General features: G+C 38.1%; 1 protein-coding gene across 2 annotated transcripts; it reads left to right on the forward strand.

Annotated features, from left to right (window-relative positions):
* The first annotated feature begins 36 nt into the window (after nucleotides 1-36).
* On the forward strand, nucleotides 37-16,954 carry ccnjl (cyclin J-like). Of its 2 annotated transcripts, none has more exons than XM_067518557.1 (6): nucleotides 37-165; nucleotides 1,003-1,110; nucleotides 4,577-4,787; nucleotides 12,587-12,886; nucleotides 12,995-13,154; nucleotides 13,681-16,954. In XM_067518557.1, exons 2-6 carry the CDS (start codon nucleotides 1,033-1,035, stop codon nucleotides 14,195-14,197), a joined length of 1,266 nt encoding a protein of 421 aa, XP_067374658.1. In that variant the 5' UTR covers nucleotides 37-165; nucleotides 1,003-1,032; the 3' UTR covers nucleotides 14,198-16,954. The 2 variants fall into 2 exon arrangements, with proteins under 2 accessions (XP_067374658.1, XP_067374659.1); XM_067518558.1 differs by having other exon boundaries at nucleotides 85-376.
* The last annotated feature ends 1,497 nt before the right edge of the window (nucleotides 16,955-18,451 follow it).

An 18,451-nucleotide genomic window follows, 5' to 3' on the forward strand; every position in this document is an offset into this window, starting at 1 on the left:
TCCTGTGTAGTTCTTTTACTAACCTCTGAAAGACTACAACTCCCATTGTGGAGCAGTGACGTTCACGTCGAGCGCACGAGCCTCACACAGCAACAGCAGCAGCTGGTGCAGCCGAGGAAGCTACTTTGTTATAGCGAAGGAGCCGCCGGAGAGAAAACGGCGAAGGTAAACCTCTTGGAAAAGTGTGAGCAGTTTGGGAAAACGGCGCAACCAAACGTGTGTTGTCGGCAGCTGTTTTATTAACTTGTCAGTGGGCTTGAACTTTGTATTATCGCCGAAAAAAGAGGTGTTTGTCAAAGTTGAGCCGAAGAGGAGTTCTCTGGTTCAGGATGTCGGACTGAGACAAAGGGGTCTGGGGGGCATTCCCGTCCGATCGGTGAGTGGCACATGTAATGTGATGAAAAAAGTTCACAAGGTTGCAGTGTTTTCCGGGAATTTATCTGCGTTCGTGTGGAGATGTGTAGTTTTATCACAATGTGGTGTTTTTTGTTTCGTGGTGAGCGGAGGTTTTCTGAGCTCTGTGGCCAGTTAAGTTGAGTAGCCCCACTGTTAGGTCGCTGTCTCGTGGTGCAGTCGCCTCTTGAATGATAAATCCAAGTGGAGGATTTGTTGGTATTTGATCGCTACGGTGAATGGTCACATTGAACGCCACACTTGTGAAATGGCGATTCGAGACATAGCTCCCTATAGTGTGGTCGAGCCGGCATTTAACAGAGCCATTTAAATCCCCAAGCAGAGAAAATGGCCTATCCAGACCTGTTCTGTAGGGTTAGCAAGATTTTCAGAAACTTTATCAAAGGGGCTCGATATCTTTAATGTTCTTAAGTTTTTTTAGTGCAAACACAAGGCTCATGTCTTCAGTTCAGTTTCACCCTTCTCTCAGATGGTTGTGTCACAAATGTTAAGCATTATTTATTTACTATGTATGGCCTCTCCCCGGCCCAGCATGTTACGATTAAAGTGTCTGAACTTTGTCTCTCTCTTTTTTTTTTTTGGATGCAGGCAAAACGTACACCTTGGAGTTTCCTTTGGATGGGAAAGATGGACAGTGAGCTACAATGGTGGAAAGAACAGCTAGCTGCAGATATCCATCAGTCCCTCCGCATCAAGGTGAGTCTGTTGAACAGAGCACTGCTTTACTTTGATGAGAAACTGAAAGTCAAAGCCGTGCCTCAACAATACAACAACTTAAAATAACAATTATGGTTTTTTTTATCTTCTTAATGATGCAAAAAAAGGCCGGATTAATCAGATAATTGGAGGTGCAAATGTTATGAGCTCCAGAAAGTTAATTAGCAACAGATTTGGTGACCCAGTCAATGTTAAAGTAAAATTTTAAGCCAGATGGCTACGATACATTGTTTTTATCTACTCAAATCATTTTTTGTGTTGTTATTTGAAAAAATTAAAGTAAGTTAATAATCACCTGAAAAGTGGCAAAATAAAGTTAATGAATTAATAAACATTTTTCAATTTTCTTACATTTTAGATATTAATAAAGAAAAAATAATGCCAGATTAAATAAAAACAAAAACAAAAAAAATCAGTAGCCTAGTTGTGACACTAGCTGTGTCAATGTTCCACATACCGTTCAGTACAAGTTGAAAAGGAAAAAATATATTCAAACTTTTTATCTATTTAAATGTATTCTAAAATAGATTACATAAAGGACTTAAAGATCATTAATTTAGAATGCCTTAATTAACCTTAATGCATGATCATATTTTAAGCGTGTCACTTTAATAGAGACATCTGTCACTTGACTGGTACATAGCTTGGACTCTCCTGACAGCTTCACACTGAGGGTTTTTTAATAAAGGTCAATTTTGGGAAATCAGGTGCCTACACATGCCAGAGATTCTATGTACATGTAGTGCACAAGATGTTTGTAAGGCCGGTTCTTCAGTTTGACTCAGTTTACTCATGCTGCACTGTGTCTGAGTCAGAGTGAGGTGTCTGAAAATCTGTATGCAAAGCTGGAAACGCAACAACACACCCACTCTTTTCTCATATACTGTAATGAAAGAGACAAAGATAATCTCAGTGTAATGTTTTACACTTTTATGATTTCTCTATATCAGCATTTCTGATAAAATCCCAAGCTGCAGAATCACCACAGTACGTATAGTACTGGCAGTGCCCACATTGTTAAGGCTGCAAAGTTACAAAACAGAACTATCTGATACACATGATAAATTAAGCAATCCCCATCTTTTGATTTGTGTTGGTTACAATAGTTACACGTAGCAGACAAGTGATGCTAAAACTACTTCGGGTTTAAAATACAGTCAGTGTGTCAGATTATTGTGGAATGTTATGTATGTTTTTATAAAGAGGATGCACAAACATATTGAGTAAGTTTTGGCATAGGTCCATGAAGAGAGATCTCAGAGGCAGATCAACTCTTTCTTGAGATTAACTTTTATTTTCTTATGGTGACATCAAAGTCTTGGTTTCCAACTGAAAACTAAAATATTTATTTTTAAGTACTTGATTGTCATAGATTGAATGTAAGAATGTACTTGGCAATCCTGGTATACTTTATTAATTAGTTAATTAAACATTCTGATAGCTTTATTACTCACAGGGGGAAATTGCTTTGCTTTTCTACAGTTGCTCTCAATAGAAAAAAGGAAGGGAGGGAAAGAAACTGTTGACTGACAAAAGCTTAAGTCATCAGTTTTGACAAGGCATGTTTATTAATGTTGCACCTTTCAACAATCCAATTCACTACTTTACCATAGACAAGGTCATATATTAAAGACAAACAATGTTTTAAAAAATTACTTAAGAGGGACAGTAAAAATACCTAAAATGTAAAAATAAATTAAAATACAGTGAGATTTAATAAATAGAAGGATATGAACAAATAACAGGGGTAGACAGATAAGTTGTAGGTATTAATATAAAAGAATTGGGCAGTTTAGTCATCCTCCAGTTTTATGGGAGTGTTTCCGGAACAAAATATTTTGTCAAAATAATTATTTGTCTGCAAAATGCTTAGCTTTGGGTTTTTGTCTATTGGTCATACATATTTTTTACACAAGCCTTTTTATTTATTTAGGAATGAACTCATTAATAAATCATAAGTCGGTAGCGGTCGTAATTGCCTAATTTTAAGATATCTGCACAAATTTTCTTAAAGTATGCTGTATAAAGAAATTAATTTGGAAAAGGATAGTGGAGTGTCTATCAGCTCTGTGTAAAAAGGTCTTCACACAGTGTTTAAATTTGTTGTGTGGCGCCTGCTCCCCCATTGTCTCATCCAGCCTTAATGATGTTTGTTGCAATGATAATGCCCTGATGTGGGAGATAGGGGCTGTGTTTAGCATGTGGCAAAATATCAGACATGCAAATCAGGTGGAGGCAGCTGTGGAATCCTTAATTATGGTGTGAGTCTCCCACAAAGCACCTCTCCAGTCGACACAGACCCCCTCTGGAGCCACTCCAAACTCCAGCGGCCCCCCCACCTTATCACATCCACCCCCATTCCCCTGCTGCTCTTCTACCCCCAGACAGACAGATGGACCAGAGGCTAGAGCTGGGGGAGGAGAGAAGAGTTTGGGTGGTATAGCTTGTTGTGGCACTGGGGGTGGAGTAGCTATATGTGTATTTTGGTGGGGGGGCAGTGTTTATTTTTGGATACCATTGTAGTGTCAGTCATGATGCCCAGCATCATTGTTGTTTTTGTTGCGCTGGAAATAAACAATTGGCAGTTGTTGGGTAGTTTTGTCCTTAATGAATTCTGTTTTAACAAAGTATGGACTGTAGCATGTATTTCTGTGAGTTTATTCTGAAGCCCTAATCCCAAAAACCCGTTTAGGACTATTAGCATCAGCCTTAAAAACAATAACAACAAGTTATGTGGAATCAGATCTCTTTTGTCTATGTCCGGAGCCCTCACCATTTGAACTAAAGAAGATTATGAATCTTCAATCCGTTAGTAAATCCAAATCAGAAGCTCTTGTTTTTACTCTGCATAGAGTTAAAAACATTTTTACAAAAAAAAAAAAATTGGGGGATTAATCAGCTCAGATAGAGAAAAACTAACTAGAGTTAATTAGGGCACGAATACCATTCCATTCCAAATGATTTTTTTTCACTCTTGAGTCACATTTGGAAGCTAAATCCTTATGATCTCCTGTCTCCTGTTCATAGCACTCATGCTAAAGATAACTAGGGCTGATTCAATGCTAATGCTGAGTATCTTCCTTCCACTTTGAAACACATGCAGCTAATTGAACATGATTAGGGGATGTGTTAAGGGTGAAACCTAATCCTATCTACTACTCAACATTCACTGAAGGAATTATACCCCCAGAAACCTCACAGACACATACACACCTCCACCACATAGTTATTACTCGGTAGTAAAAGTGAAATAAATGAAATTGACATGAGGTTGAAAGTAAAGAATTTCAACACTAGATATTAGGAGACATGCTTGGCTCAATATTATGCACATTCTTTACAACCCCCATGTTTCCATAGTACTGCTTCCTGTGTACCCTGTTCTTCTCACCCTTCTGTCATTTACCCCTACCCCCCCAAATCCCTCTGCTCTCCTCCATTCCAGGAGCTGAAGTTACCAGTTTATCGGGCCCAATCTCCACAGATTGGCATGCGGCGATACTTCGCAGACTTATTGGCCATCCTTAGTAATCGCTACCAGCTTTGTCCTACTGCACGGCACCTGGCTGTCTACCTGCTGGACTTATTCATGGACCACTATGATGTGGCTGTCAAACAGCTCTACGTGATTGCCCTGTCCTGTCTGCTTTTAGCCAGTAAGTCCAATAACTGTTTGCCAGCTTTTCCCCTAAATCCGTCTACATTTATTTTTAGCTTTCGCAATGTTTGGTTTGACGTGAATATTCTCTATATTGCTTCTTCAGAGTCAGATATTTTCCATTTGAAGTCTTGAAATTTCCCTTTATTCAACGTTAAGTCTAAGCTTAATTATAGTTAAATGTGGTTATGAGGAAACTTAATTTTAAATTCTTATCTGGATTTTGAAGAGCATTGCAAATGAATTTAAATTGAGTTTGCATAACTTAAGTTTGATATGGCAAAAAGAGGAAAACAAAAAATTATTTTTCATCAACATATTCTTTGATGCAGATTCAACTGGTACACATTTTTCTTCATCAGAATTCAAAGTTGATTTTCAATAAATGCATCAAGGGGGATGCAAATGTTTGCACCCATAAAGGTATTTTAATATAACTTCTTTTATGCACCTTTGACCATTTCTGTTTCTTCTGATGTTGGAGGAACATTTGTAATACATGAACGTGCACTATTATTATGTTGGTGTTAGGGTTAAGTTTACATTCCCTTATATGCAAACTTAACCCTTATTCTTTTTGCCATTTCACATTAAAGGGATGCAAACATTTGCTCTCAACTGTAAGTGTACAAGGGCTGCAATATAAGTATATATGTCTGTAATACAAGCTAAAAAAACACTTGAGTGTGCACAGATGGCAAAAGGTGAAATGCTTCCTGCATCAAGGCTAATTAGAGTTATGCTCAAGAGGTCATTATATCCTGTAATGACAGTTTACTGTTAGCTGTAATGTTGCTGAAAAAAAAACAAGGTCACCATTGTTGTATGGTGACTGTACCATTGTTTAAAGAGAAACCGTGTCTGCAGAACTTTATCTTTGCCTTTGATGCTTGGGTTACGACATGCCTAGAGCTACTGATGTTACTCTGTTCCCATGCAGTTTATTTAACATGAAGTAGTCAAATAGGAAAGTAGTGAAGTTTAATTAAATGTGTAATTATTTAATTCTATTTATTTTTTATTCTGTCAATGACATGATTCATTGCATAGGACAGCCTGCCTACAATCCACATATCCACAATTTAGTTTGCAAATAAAGTCTTATGTATTTAATTCATTTGTGCTTCAGACCTCCATTGCTGCCCAGAAACACATCAGTGAACCACACCATAGTCTTGAATGATGTGTTCCTCTATTACAGTGAACTCTGAAGGTTAAATCAGCTACCCAACAACGTCTTGGTGCTTTAATAATTCCCTTTATACGAAATTGTAATAATAGTAATGTTTGCCAAAACCTTTTGAATTATAGAATTAAAAAACTGAAATAATAGTTGTTTTTTAATAAAAAATATAAAAAGCCTCTGCCTTATGTTTTAAATTACTGTCTTATAAATTTTTGTATTACATTTTCATCTTTAGACTGATGTCTGGTTAATGTCTGGCCTGTTCGTCACGTGTACTTGCTGCTAAGTGTTTTTGTAGAAGTGATTGAATTGATTATTTAGTTACCAACATGCTGTTTTTCTCTGTTGCGAAATATAAACATGTTTCATGTAAAGCAGGTGTGTTAAACGTCCTCCTTCTGATGCTTGGTGCACAATGTGTGATAATTATAAGTGTGTCTTTGTGTCTGTCTAGTCATTGAACGACTGTGAGGTTTTCTGTACATTAATGCAGCCCTTGGTATCATGGGTAATTAGACTAATGATGCCATCAAAATGGGAGTCTGGAACAGGGCCCACTCACTTGGGACAGCTCAGTGCATGTGTGTAGTTACATACAGGCTACCTTTGCAGTAAGTGGTCTCTGTGGTGGGATAAATTTAAATATGAGACTTGAAAGAGGTTTTATTTAAAAGCAGTCTCGTGAGAGTCCAAAAATAGTTTTAAGTTTTGAGAGTTTGCTCATGGAGATGTTTTTATATATATTTTCCGCTCAACCTAGATAGCAGTTTCCCTTCCCTATAAATGATTGAATTTTTTATGAAATATATTGATTGTACCTTTCAGTAAGTCTCTCATAGATAGCACAGAGGCTCTCTCCTCTATGCTCTCCTGCCTCTGACTCCTCCAGGACTGAAGGGAGTCTCTACCATGATTGATGAAGGCATGAAAGGGCTTTTGATTCACAGTAGTCTTGGGTTTTTATCTGTCCTGAGGTGCTTTGGAATCTGGTCTAGTTATTGAATGGCCTCCCCAGGTTCCCCTGCCTGCCTTTGACAGGAACACACATTGTCTTTCTTTAAATATTTCTGCCTTCCGCACTCCGTTAATTAATCGCTACCTCCTTTGTGCCTCTCAGCAGTCACTGGTTAATCCCGTTACTCCATTGTAAATGAGTTTTTCTGGGTTCTTGTTTGTGTTTGTTCATGGATGAGCTCTTTTTCATTTGTAACAATAAAATTATGGCCAGTTTTGAGTTGTTTTGACGGTTGTGCATTTCTTTAGACAACTTGCTTCATTACAGAAAGCTTGATCACTAAAAAAACTAAACAAAAACCTGGAAAATTTAGTGTCAGCTTCAGTGAAGATTTCCATTCACTACATGTTTTTACTTAAAAGTCCACAAATTAAGTTACTATTGTTACATTTCATGAAATCTTGCAGTGATCACATGAGTCTTCCTAACAGATTTTAGTCTGTGAGCTCGGTGCACAACTCACTGCATTTGTCTTAAGTTAACCAGGACAAAAATGCTGTGGCTTTTTTGGATATCTCAATATTTCCTATATGTATGTATTTTCTTAAATATTTTGTTTGACTCATCATTATGGCAGTTAAATGCAATTATGATCTATTTTGTGTTGGGTTTCTGCAGCACGTTATGATTGAAGCTGCTTTTCATGTATTTTGCTCAGGGATCCTGATTCAGTGAAGGGTCTCTAAACAAAACAAAAAGAGCATATTGAGAGTCATATTGAGTACACGCTGCACTTACATAGACTTTGGAGCCCGGGGGTGGGGAGGAACCATGTGCTGAGGGGCACCTGCCATATGCTCTCCAAGTCAGGGCTCAAACAAAAGCTCATCAATGCAAGCAGGACAGCTAGCCAGCCAGACCCGTCCCAGGGAGGGGGAGGGGAGTGGAGACTAAGGGGTGGAGGTTGTGTGTGCAGGCGTGTTTTTGTGCATGGTAGAGACTTGCTGAAAGATAACATTGCTAAAGGAGAGATGGTTGCTGTAGCAACCTTGTGATAAACCTATAGATTCTTTTCTTTGAAACACCCTAATTGACATTTAAATTTAAATGTCATCCATTGGAGAGTTTCCTATTGAAAGAGCATATCGCTATGATTTTAACCAGCATGGTTCTGCTAGTGTCTTTTTACCTTTCTGTTGCTAGCTCCGTTTCCCCTTCATTCTCTCACCTTGTCAGGCAGAACGAGTCAGTCCTGGGACAGGGCAGCCAGTAAAAGCAGTCCCACATCCCTGGGGGGTTGGGAAGCAAGTGGAGCAGTACTTCAAAGGCAGGTTGGCTGCTGATGTTAAACAGGGTAGAAAGGGAGGGAGAAGTGGTGGCCTACAAAATAGGACATTCTAGAACTGAACCACCCGGTAGGGTGCCCTGAAATTGTAAAATAATAAGGAACTCTCTTTATCCCACTGTTAGAGACTTGACAATACTTTTGAATGAAAAGAATTCATTAGTAGATGGGTTTGGAAATACTATCCATTTTAATAAAAAGCTGCCAAAGCATCAGTTCATGTTTGTATTTGGGATAGCTGTTGTAAAATATAATTGACAAGCTTGTCAGAATTTAATGGTATAATGCATTTTTTTGGTTAATGCTGGAGGCTGTGTTTGCAAGGCAATTTCTACCCTCATTTGAGGTAACCCCCCCACAGAGTACACAGAGCACCCAGTTTCTAGAATTCTCCCTGGTCACCAAAGCATTAGCATCAGGGGTCAAGGGTCACCCTGGGCCTACATTTTGAGCGCCCCAAGGCCAGCGGTGTTGAAACAGAGATTCTTTGATGAAGCCGTGTCCAGTTTGAACCTCTCAATGAAAGATGAACCATTACCTAAAGGAGTAGAAAAAACAGAAAGAATGTAATGGCTTAGTTAAAGGTTCAAATCAACTTTACATTACATAAGGGAAACAGCATGTAACATAAAAATATCTTGACCCCATTTTAATTTGTATTATTTCAATTTCCCCTTTTTTCTGCCATGTGCTAGGTTTTCCATCATGAACAGTTCTTGAACAATTAATACCTTTTTTGTTTTGGGTTCTGTGTTGTTTTCTGACATTTCCATTTGTTTTAAATGATAATGAAATGAAACAGAGATGTTTCTTTGTGTGTGAGAATTTAGCTCTCGGGTTTCCTATCACCCTCTTCTTGAAACGCCTCCACCTCCACCCCCACCTCTTCCACAAAGAGCACACCTGGGAGAAGGCCTTGAATCCCAACCTTACCTCTCCCTAACCCTTGCCCTCCAACCTCTGTTTACTCAAATGTTCTCATCATCACCATAATGAGTGATTACTGGGAGAAAGGATAGGTATATACACTTATCCCATAATGAGTGATTACTGGGAGAAAAGATAGGTATATACACTTATCCCATACCGCGGCAAGGTGAGATGCACTGTGTGTTCTGACACTTAATGAACAACAGGTCAATTTAATGTTGTGTCTGATAATAGATAGGCATATTTGTAATTTATGGAGAGGTAGCTAGCACAGGAAAAAAAAAAACAGGTTGTTGTTTTTTTTACCTCTGGCTCTTCCCTGCCGGTTGACATAAGATAGGATTATTTAGAAGAATGCATTCCATGTAGGCTGAAGTCACAGGAGAGGAATGCACTGTCGTTCAGGCCACATTTAGACTAAGAAAGGGCTGTGACAGTGTTCGTTTATTAAACACTGAGACTGATAATATTGTACAGCTTCTGAGGCAAATGGTTAAATGGCTAAATTCTTGGTTTGTTTTGTATGACATGAGTCAATTAAGTAGTTTATACTCAATGAATAACAAATAAAAAACTTTGCTGTAAGCTAAAGTTGTTTGTGGCTCAAACTCATGCTTTTTTCTGTGTGCTCCTTTAAATTTGGTATGCTTTTTTTTTTTTTTTTTTTTTTTTTAATAGCTTTTAAGCATCCCTTGTTTCTCATTTACCCAATCACCCACGGTAGTAAACCTATAGAGTAATCACAGAGCACAATGAGGAGATTGACTTCTGCTGTGTCTCTCTTTAAGATCAAAGTGGCTAGAGTTCTGTGAAGATTGGGGGCCTTGATGGCTTTTTATGGCAGTGTCTGTGGACATAGCAGTCTAGCAGCAGACAGAGGGCTGATCTAGAGGATATGAGGGTGGGAGAATGGGGTAGGTGTGGACTATGCTTTGGAATGAGTCCTGGTGTAAACGGCATCGTTTCACAGTGCTTCCTGTTCTGCTGCAGAAACGCCATTACTGCTTCTCAGCTAATTACCCCTCCGGCCTGTTGGGCTACAGATTCCCCACTCCCCTCCCTTCTCTCCCTCAACATCAGTGGTAAAACTGACACTTTGTATGAAGACACCACAATCCCCGAGACGTGGGCAGGAAGAGCTAAATGAGATTCATCAAAGACAGCCACAATAGTGGTAGCATGTCAGATGATCATCATCTGGAGAATACACTTTTAACTGGAGCTTGGAAAAGTCAATAAAGCCCCAAATTATAATGTTTGGTTGGCATGGGTTTATTTTAGGGGGAAAGAGCTATTCCAACAGAGGGCTGTTGTTCCTGGTTGGATTCATATTTTGTTGAAGCTGATACACAACTTTAAAATTCTAGCCAGTGGGTATAATACCATCTATCTGTGCAACAGCAACTGAGTGGCACTTTGTCTGCAGGCAGCAGCTGCTTAGACTTATACTAGTGACACCTCTTATTAAAGGGTGCCTTCACTGATTTTCAACTTATTTTATTTCTAGTTTGGGTAGTACGTGTACATAAATGCCATTAAACTTCCCATTGAGTTCCCTATATCAAAATGTCTCTATACTTCTAGCTGAAAAATGCCTCCAGATAACATGACTTGGAGGAATCTTAAGTTCATAGTATGTCATCTTGCTTACACTACTTTTTCAGCTAAAGCAAAAAAAATATTTAATATAGGGAATTCAGGGGAAAGCTTAAAAGCAATTATGTACATTTACACTCTAAACTAAACCCACAGAAAGCAAGTTAAAATTCACGAAGTTGCACTTGATGTGGTGAATCAGGAGAAGCTAGAAAGTTAGGGCTGGATTATTCAGCCAAATGTATATTGATTCATATTAGCCTTTTGTGTATGTGTAACTCAATAACAGGAAAAGCAAAAATTCTAAAGATATGTTTCAGCTGATTGAGAGATTAGTTTTTTCCACCAGACAGCACTGATTTGTTTTTGAACGAAGGCATTTTGATATAGCAATTTTGTGAGGGATTAATTTAGGTTATAAATGTACAATGTGTCCCCACTTAAAACATAGTAGTTTAAGACCAGTGCTTTCAATGGAAGCCTGTATCAGTGTAACCTGACACCTCTTTGTTCAAACTTTAAAAATCAAGGCAGAGGCCTGGTGGATTAAAGGCAGAGTCACCCCATTCATTGACCATAGGGACCCCAGAGGCCTCGGGGCTGTTGCTATGGAAAAGACGATGTCATGGAATGGTGTCAATATAATGACACCACTGTAATGTCTGCGAGAATCTGGAATGAGACAGAAAAATAAGAATAAGGCTTACTTGCTTTTTATAGAAAGTGTTAGGCTTGTTTAATCTACAGTAAATGCCCCTCTCTTGGCAAACCTATATTGAAGTTTCTTAGGCCTGTTAGAGTTAATAGCTTAGCTTAATGGCCAGATGTTGAGCAACAGCCAATTTAATTGCTAATGCTTAGCAGGCATTTGTTTTGTAAAAGCTGGGGAAGGCTCTTTAAAGCAGACTATAAACCTCCCATGTGTTAAAATTCAATGTCATACTGAAAGGTATAAGTTAATAAACACATTTCCCTTCAGAAGTGTCTGGATTTAACTTTGACTTCAGATTTTTCTGCAGAGATGTTATGATTCAGCTTCTGACTTAAAAATGAGTCTGTTTGAATTTGACGTTAGTGTAGATGGTATGCACTGAAACTAATAAAACTCTGCAGGTAATTGTTCAACTTGCTTAATTAGTCTGTGGTTAGTAGCAGGACATCAATGGCTATTGTTTTCACAATACATATGAATAGTTAATAGGCTGCCACTAACACCATTAAAAAAACAAATGCACTAACTAATTGCTTTGTCTATGAAATGCCTGTAATCATTTGTGATTTCCCCATGTAACAGTTTCATATGATACTTTTGCTCCTCAAAAGTTTTCACTTTACAAAAATATCAGAGTAACCTGTGAATTTTCACATTAGAGAAGATGGAATATTGAGCATTGTTACTTGATAATACTAAAATTGTGTGTGTGTGTGTGTGTACCGATCAGGCATAACATTATGACCACCTGTGCAATTTAATGCAACCTAATAATGTAGCTATCCCACGAATCCTACTTTAAAAGGTTATAATTTCTCAGTTTTAGGCTGCAACTATCAGAAAGCTGAGAGTTTTGCTATGTGTTTATTATTGAGGAAAAAGTCGGTAGTGGAGTTGTACTGGAGTGTATTATAAGAAGATGTGGTTCTAATGTCTTGGCCCCCTCATTTATTTTAAATATGACTCCATAAATCATTGATGCAGAAAACTGTCTTTAAGGGGTGACAAGATGTGTCCGTGTCACCGAATTTGGCACTAATCAGTGACCTCACTATGTTTCTGTTTTCATCTAGGTAAATTTGAGGAGAAGGAGGACCGAGTTCCCAAACTGGAGCAGCTAAACTCTCTGGGCTTTATGTGCAGTCTCAACCTAGTTCTTAACAAGAAAGATCTAATCAAAATGGAACTTCTGCTGCTTGAGACCTTTGGGTGGAATCTGTGCATGCCTACACCTGCCCACTTTATTGATTATTACCTCCATGCATCAGTGCAGGAGGGTGACCTGTACAATGGCTGGCCCCTGTCCTCTCTATCCAAGACCAAGGCTTTCATGGACAAATACACTCACTACTTTTTGGAAGTCTCGCTGCAAGGTGCGTTACAAGGAGGGTTAACTGGAGCTGTTTGTACATACATTAATTAGCTTATAGTGCAAATATAATAAAAGATATAATAAAACATTTATCTCTGGGTTCTTCTAGATCATGCATTCCTGAGTTTCAGACCGTCCCAGGTTGCTGCTGCATGTGTGGCTGCGTCTCGCATTTGTCTTCAGATTTCCCCAAGTTGGACGACTGCTCTGCATCTGCTGACTGGTTACTCGTGGGATCACCTTACCCAGTGCATTGAACTTATGCTGCTGTAAGAGACACACTAGACACAAATGTAAACAAGCAGTGGAAACTTCTTTCTAACAGACACCCAGGCTGTCAGAAGAGCCTAAAGGTGGATGGCATTAAGGTGTCCCTATATGGTTTTAAAGGTTTTAGATTAGGAGATGCCTATTGCTTTAACCAGTTGAATATTACAGTATATGTGTATCATCTGACAGTGCACATTCATCAGCCTTAGTGGTGTATGATTGAAGTGGCTTGTTCCTAAATCAATGGAAGACATTGTGTTTTTTTGAAGAATTGAAGAATTGTTTGCACATGTCCAGCCTAATTGTGGGGGAGTAAAAAGGGTTGGTTCAGACTAATCTTTGCTCCTGTTTATGGTTTCCTCTGAGCTGCCATTGTTCTGGATAGATATCTTATAGAAGTATTCATACACTTTGCTGAAATCATTGTTCTAATTCATCACAAAATTTCTTATGTGTTTGTATTTTTGTTGTAAATAATTTTGAATGTGATTATAACTTGATTGTGTGTGCCTTTCCTGTCTCCAGTGCTCATGACAACGATGTTAAGGAGGCCAACAAAAACAAATCCACTCCTCCTCACCGACCCACATCCCTGCAGTCTCAGGCCCAGACCTCCCACCTCTCTCCAGTGTCAGCCATTCAGAGACCAGCTTCTTCATCCGCCTCCTCCACACCACAGCTGCTCTTTCAGCCCGAGGGCTTTCCACACCTTTCCCAGCATTCCCCATCCTTGTCTCAGCTGCAAGTGCTAGCTGACTCCCAGGTATTGGGGCCTGTGGTTAACATGTCTCAGGACTTCCTTCAGAGCCATAGGATGGGTCTCCTAACTGGGGCTTCTTCCATGACTCCTGCTAGTGGGTTCTCATCCTACCCGAGCTTGGCTTCTAGTCTTCAGCCCGGGGCTCGTGCAGTTCCGCTTCAAGGCCCGATTTCTGTGCAGATGGCCCTCGCTGGAGAACCGCGACACTGTCTGAGTATGGCCTACAGTGGGGGGTATCTGGGGGCTCATCACACATTCACGGCCGGCTGCTTTGACAGGTGACGCCAGGAGACGGAGAGGGAACACAAACCCCTGCACGAGTGCATTGCTAAGCTTCCATCCCAGCTCCCTACCCCAAAACATTCGCTTATAGACTTTTTCTCTCTCTCCGTCGGCACCGCAACACCTTCAGCATGTCCATCTCCCCCATCCCTCTCACAGAGATACCTCAAACGAAAACAGAGGTCTAAAAGGAAAACGGACCCGGTGGAAGTGATTACATTAACGTGAAAAATGCTCCACTGACTCTTATGAAATACTGAGGCGATATTATGAACTTGTTTTTTTAAATAAATCTGTTATTATGAGACTGTCATCACTGTGAATAAGATGAAAGCAGCTGTTTGATCTAACACCCACCTCATTCAGTGCCTGTTCTCAGTCTTGTAATAGCTGAGCCAATTTTAGAAGTGTATAGAACACAAAGTATCTGTGAAAAGGATATCTTGCTGCTTGACATACTTTTTTTTTTTAATTATTATTTTCTGATCCCAAAAATGGAAAAAAATTTAGAGGAAGAATTGGCAAGTATTGTTTTTTTGCCTGCCATTTAAGAGAGATAGAAGAAACAGAGGATTGTTGCTGAATTAACAGGAAAAAAGTATGATGGTGAAAATATTGGTTATGTTTTCTTAATGTCCTTTAACTCTGATCTAAGGCCTATAGTCCATAGCTGAAGTGGGAATTTCTCACTGCATAAGATCTCAGTTGAGATTACTAATCCATTGTTTTGTTCACAGTGGGTGAAGTCAACAAATCAAACATGCCTGCAGTGTTTCCCTTTTTAAATACTCTCTGTCCTCATCATCTCTTGTCTCACGTCTCCAAAGTCGAGCCTTCTGGGGGAGCCATACTCCTAAGTGAATATGTGGCTCTTTTCCAACTAAAGTTTTAATTTCTCCAGCGCTACTCAAAGAATTTAACTCAACCTGATATTACTGGACCAGCATGGTGAAGAAGAAGTGGACACAGTTGTGTTTTGTACATATGAATTGCTGCTGCCTTCTCAAGAACTGTTGGTTCTGTGTCTGTGTTAATGACTCTAATGTTTACATGAACCATTAAGTATCAGGGACTTGAACAAGATTACTTGAATATAATGCCATTGAAGCATACATTTGTTTTTATTTATGATTATACCTTATTGTTTCTTTTATTATTACTTTCTTTTGTATAGTTTAGCTTTTTTATACCAAGTTAGAATGTTATAATTGATTCTTCTTTGTATCTGTCCATAAAAACTGTAAACAGGAAAACTCAGGTTTAAACGCTAAGATTAGCAGTCTTCCCATTATTCTGTGCTATTATGCTTTAAAGTGGATGCTAATGGAGCATCTATGGGTTCTAAAATAACCCCCTCCTTCATCACTGGACCATATTGTGCTTACAGCTCAGAAATAAATGCACAAAACCATCTATTTGCATCATTTCAAACAACCTCATGCTCACTGGTTTCACACACAGACATCTGTAGCCAGTCATTGGTAATCGCGTTCAAGATTTCTAAATCCACAATCTTTACTTCCTTTTGAAGTTTAAAAGCTTCCAGATTTCTATGCCCACTGTTTACTCTAGTGATACTTTAACAAAACAAGGACCCCAATGCCCGAGGATGCTGCTGACTTAATTAGGGCTGCATCTAATGGTCTGCATCTAATTTATGATTAAATTGTTGATTATCCAAACTTTGTGCTCTGTAACATTTCTGATAATAGAAAAAATGGCATTATATTAACCATTAAAAATGCTCACTTTATATAAGATATCACATATCTAATCATATTTGAAAAAGAAGTGGTCAAGCTAGGAAACGCTTGGAAGTTTTGATATATATATATATATATACATAATATAAAAAAAACATAACATAACGTCAACACAATAGCTGATTACTTTTCATTCAGTTGAGTTATCTAATAAATGTTCTAGCTCTAGCCTGAACTGAAACCAGTGGCTGCTCACATGTGTGGTGGGCAATAGTCACTTATTAAGGAAGAATATATTGGTTCCTAAATCCTACTCAAACTTAGGACTAGTTCCAGATATTTTGAATGTGGACATCTTACACTGTCACTACCTTTTCCTCAGACGTTGTCACACTTGAGCTGTAAGCACACAACACTACATGAAGCCTTCTGAAAACTGCAACAGCCAGATTAAAATAATAATGTTTCACCAAAATATATACAACTGTTTATGCTTCTACTCAAAGGAACATGTTAATGTGCTTATTGAAGATATAAAATAAGATACTATGCCTTTCTTTTGCTAACTTTAATGTACAGTTTTTTCAAACATTTCCTTTGTTTTTATTGTGTTTTTAGTTGATGCTTTTTGTGATCCACTTGATGAATGGTGTTGGCGTGTAGACTTTGTTAGAGTAAAACTTGCTCTATTCCATATTTTTCATGAGCAACTTATCAATAAGGTGTCAAAGGTGCAATATGTTTTTTCTGTTTAAACTGACCACAGCCATCACTGTCTTTTGTACACCTCTGGCTCATTGTTTTTGATGATTGTGTGATTTGACCTGCTGTAGCTTGTTTTTTTGTTTTTTGTTTTTTTTATAGAAGGCAGCGGGATCTCAACACAATGAGTATGTTGCATATTGCAGCCAACTCCCTTGAGTCAAGCATGGTAATTATTATTATTTTTTCCACATGGGTTTAAAGCCTTACCATGCATTTTTCCTCTCATGTGAAAGGCGCTGCTGTCACTCTTACCAAACGTTACTTGTCTAATGTGATAGTCGTTAAACAACACTACAAACTTCCAACCTTTATTTTCTTAATATTTTGTACCAATCTGTAGTCTTGGTTTATGCGACACTGGATGATAACAGTAATTATTTAATCATAATGTGTCATGAAAAAAATAAATACACAAGTGAACTGAGTTTCTGAGGGCTGTGTTTCTTCTGAAAAAGCATGACAAATGTGGCTGTAGCTTTTAACAAAATAGTTTCCACTGTTTGTTCAGGTTATAAAAATCCTCCAGTTGTGGCCACTTGAAACACGTCATTCATTATTACAACTGTAGTGAGCAAAAGTAAAACTACAGGTAGGATGTAAGTAACTACATTAACGTACATTCTGTACTTAAAAGTAAATTAAATATAAAATTAAGTATTTCCATGGCAGAAACAAACATGGTTCCTCCTTCTTGATTTAATGTAAGGTTTTACATACAAAAACATTTGACGAGTATTAGTAATGCATCAGTATCTGATGCATTACTAATTTCTAAAGGATAACAAATTTCTTAAATAATATACATGATTCGTAAATATTTGTTTAAAAAGACCTTAAAGAAGGTGGGTGGGGGTGGAAGCAGCAGAGCAATGCAGTGTTCAGGGCTGTCGGTTCAATAATGGATCCTTCTCACAATCTCCTGTAAGCTTTTGTATGTGGAGCTAAAGAAGCAAAAGAATGTGGAAAGGTCTGGGGGATGGGGTTGCTAATCTTGTATTTGTGGTTACAATACAACTATCTACAACATAGGGGGACTGATAAACACATGTAAACCAATTACTCAGTTTTGTAAGTTTATTTATATAATTATAGTATTGTATTATTTCTGCTTATTTGAAATATATTATTTTTTCTGCTATTATTTTAATGTGTTAATTTATTTTAGTCAAATATCAAATTATCACAAAGCAAACCATTTCCAGGACAAAAAAAACAAAAACAAAAAAACACAACTTCACTGGGGGAACGTCATGATGACATCTGCAGGATGGAATTTTTATTTTTTTCATTTTTTGCAATGCAACAGCAACTGCAAAAGTTAAAACTGCAGTTTAAAATTCTTTCATGATCTTCTAAACTCTTTTTTTGTCATGGTGAAATGCAGCATGTCAAATGCTCAAAATGAGTTTATGTGAAAAGAAATTTGTATTCTCACATTAGCATTATTAGATTTTACAAATGTGAGCTCAACCTGGTTAAAAATATGACTAAATTTTATGACTAAATCTCCTCCAAAAGGTAAAACTATTCAATTTATGCAGTAATTTAGATCAATCCTCTATGAGGGAAATCTCTGCTGTTTCACAGAGGAATGGGGCGCCTCTTAGTGGTGACAATAGAGAATTTTCTTTTCCTGTAGCTCTTCTCCAGGGGTGGAATTTCTATCAAAGATGCAGGATATCAGTCTAGAAGAAACCTTTGCAAAATTTGCAAAACATAAATCATTTGGACTTTGGGTCACATTTGGTTCATATTCAGGATGTTTCCATTTCTTTTCACTTTATAA

Source organism: Channa argus, chromosome 10 (genome assembly GCF_033026475.1).
Source record: "Channa argus isolate prfri chromosome 10, Channa argus male v1.0, whole genome shotgun sequence".
Lineage (NCBI taxonomy): Eukaryota > Metazoa > Chordata > Actinopteri > Anabantiformes > Channidae > Channa > Channa argus.

What these genes read in the sequence shown, in the direction of transcription:
- ccnjl (XM_067518557.1), top strand. Translation starts at nt 1,033, where the DNA reads ATGGGAAAGATGGACAGTGAGCTACAATGGTGGAAAGAACAGCTAGCT. An exon ending in TTTGGAAGTCTCGCTGCAAG is followed by an intron (nt 12,887 to 12,994) that starts GTGCGTTACAAG and finishes GGGTTCTTCTAG; the next exon opens with ATCATGCATTCCTGAGTTTC. An exon ending in TGCATTGAACTTATGCTGCT is followed by an intron (nt 13,155 to 13,680) that starts GTAAGAGACACA and finishes TCCTGTCTCCAG; the next exon opens with TGCTCATGACAACGATGTTA.